The following is a 2696-nucleotide window of genomic DNA, read 5'->3' as shown; positions in this document are numbered from 1 at the left end:
CTTTTAAAGGGCCTATAGGGCCAGGGTCATGGGGAGACCTAATGAAGGTGAATTTAGGTTCTTGACCAGAAAAATCTTATCTACAGAGGGCTGAGGCAGGAGAACTGCATGAATGCTAACCACTTAGCTGGACAGCAGGGGTCGAGGAGATAACATGACCATCCTAATCCTTTAGAGCCCAGGCTGAATTAGTGGTCATGAGGTAGGGAGTCCAAGGAGATAGGAAGGATGAACTTAATCAAGCCCCAAACTCAGGGAAAGGTCTAATTGTAATAGATTGGCTAATCTACTCTTTTCTGCTGAAAGTGACAGAAACAGACAAGGGGATGTCCCTCCTAACCTTGCTTCATAAAAGTGCCCAGGTTTTCGAGGAAAAGCTGTCTTAACACACTTGCTCAGAGAGACATCAGCCCTTTATACTTGTTCCCCTCCTTGGTACTGGACAGACCAGCTAAGAACCATTCAGATTCCCACACCTTAAAAAACCATTCCTGAGAAGACACGACCAACCTTGCTCAGCTATCGTCAGGTTCTCTGTTGTGAAAACCAGTTGGCTGTATCCTAGGCCCATGACCCGGTTAGATACGATCTAAGGGAAGCTGCCCAGAGGCTCCTGGCTATGGACTGGACAGACTGCATGGTCAGTACCAGCAGAAGAACAGGAGAGAAGAAAGCTGTCTTCATACTCCATGGAGTCTCTTTCATCTTTTGTTATTTGGTATTCATCAGGATACAAGATTCTCAATGATCTTTCCCTTTTTCAAGATCCTAGGCTAATGAATTTGGTTGCAACCAAAACTTTAGAAATACCAGTGGGGAAGATGACAGGAAGTGCCATCTTGTCTCTTCTTGACTTTTCCTCGCATACTGTTTTTCGTTTTTTTTTTTTTTAAAGCACGTTTCCCATTAACCAGCAGGTAGATTTTACCACGCACAGTTATATTGCAGTGGCCAAGGCAGCCGTTCGCAAACCCAGGTTGTACTGTGAAAGCCATGGAAAGAGACTGCTGAACAGAGACAAAGGGAGAGGCAGTGACCAGGTACAAAGAGACGAGAAGACAGAAAGATAGACTTGGAGAGAGCGAGAGCTGCGATGTGGTCACATGGCCACCGTGTGGGTCACTCAGGCTTCAGATTTGCCCACCTGCAGTGGGGAAGGAGAGAAAACTCACTAACAACTGACATCTTGGCCTAAAGCCTTCATTATAAAAGGAGGAAAAAAAACTCATAAAATGTATTGTTTTGGTTTAGTTAAAGGTATTGGGTCCATGGAGAAAAACATTTCACAAAAATCTGTTGTTTTTCTGCTTTGTTTTCCACCTTTTTTTTTCAGTCATGTCCCATGAATAAATATTATCCATTTAAAAGCCTTGAAAAAGGTGCTTAAATACACAGTGTTAATATTTCCTTCCTGTTTTGCATGTGATTTCTTGGCCTCTGTGCTGCTCTCTCTTTTGTTTTCCTTGCTGGGGTCTCCAGAAACAATCATTAGTTTGATCTGAGGCTCCCCCCCACCACACCCCACCAGGCCTTGGCCTGGCACACAGTCACTCCCCAGGTCCCCATCCCCTGCCTCCCTGCCCTGCCCCTGCGTGGCTCCAGAGTGGGGTAATGGCGCCCAGGGCTCAGTCCCCTCGGGCAGCGGCTGCAGTAGTGTCTCCTTGCTTGCAGGCACAGTTTCAGTGCGAGGGGGACAGCCAGGACAGGCAGGAGCGGCAGGGGAAGGAGAAGGGAACAGCCTGGCGCCACAGGCTCCCTTCACCTCCCCATCCCTCCTGCCACCCCTTCCACCAGCCCTTCCCTCAGTGGCTTTACAAGGCAGAGACCTTGACGATGTTGCTGCCTATGGGGGGAATGTTCGTGGTGGACCCAGGGCTAGATGGTGGTGGTCGACTCTCCCCCTCCGGGGTCAGCGCTGGGGGGGTGGGGATGCTGATGATGGCTGTAGTGATCTGGGATCCTTTGCAGTTGGGTCTCAGTCCATCATCTGCTTTCAAATTAAGGCTGGAACGACTGGGGTAGATAGAAAAAAGAATTAAGGGGCTGCCCCTTCCTTTCCACCCAGGGTTCCCTCAAACTTCTGGGTCTTTTTATTTGTGGCAACTTTGATTTTACCCTGTTATTGGAGCTGAACAGAGCTCAGAAGATTTCCAAAGTAATGTACACTGATGAAGACACAAGATCAATACTCTCCCCACTCTGCTTTCTTAATCCCCCTTTCCCCAGATATGTACAGGGCAGTAAGGGGTAGGGCTGGAGAGTCAGACTTTAAGTCAAAATTAATTGTTGATAAGCTCCAAATCGTCCACTAAAATCCTACTCTGCTGTAGCAGGGTTGGGTTCCTGAAGATTAGGCCAGGGCAGTACCAACTCATAGGTCCTACCAGGCTGGCAAGGCTTCTCAGGTCAAGCTCCAGATTGTATGGTTGTCATCTGAAGCTAAATTCAGAAAGGATTATCAGCAGGGTTCTCAGCCAGGGGCTGACTTTTTGACCAGCAGCAGCTCATAATGGCCACCTATCAGGACAAAACGACTGGTCTACATTGGCAGAGAGAATACCGGTGAGATCATGGAGACTAAGTCAGTTGATAGCAAGGTAGATAAGAGCATTGAACTTAAGAGCAGGGAAGATCAGAGTTCAGATTCTGCCTCAGACACTAGCTGTTTGACTTGGAAGGAGTCATGGTCCTCAACC

General features: G+C 47.8%; 1 protein-coding gene across 1 annotated transcript in view; it reads right to left on the bottom strand.

Moving 5' to 3' along the window:
• Positions 1 to 1155: 1155 nt before the first annotated feature.
• Positions 1156 to 2696, bottom strand: part of KCND3 (potassium voltage-gated channel subfamily D member 3) — a 310434-nt gene continuing 308893 nt past the window's right edge. The window contains exon 8 of the mRNA XM_069090370.1: positions 1156 to 2013. Coding sequence (XP_068946471.1) covers positions 1812 to 2013 — 202 coding nt within the window. The 3' untranslated portion in view covers positions 1156 to 1811. The remainder of the gene's footprint in view (positions 2014 to 2696) is intronic.

The sequence above is a fragment of the Petaurus breviceps genome, unplaced genomic scaffold (assembly GCF_028583685.1).
Source record: "Petaurus breviceps papuanus isolate PSGF00001 unplaced genomic scaffold, PetGlider_PUasm1.0 186, whole genome shotgun sequence".
NCBI classification, from domain to species: domain Eukaryota; kingdom Metazoa; phylum Chordata; class Mammalia; order Diprotodontia; family Petauridae; genus Petaurus; species Petaurus breviceps.
This window is presented reverse-complemented; position numbering and strand designations above follow the sequence as displayed.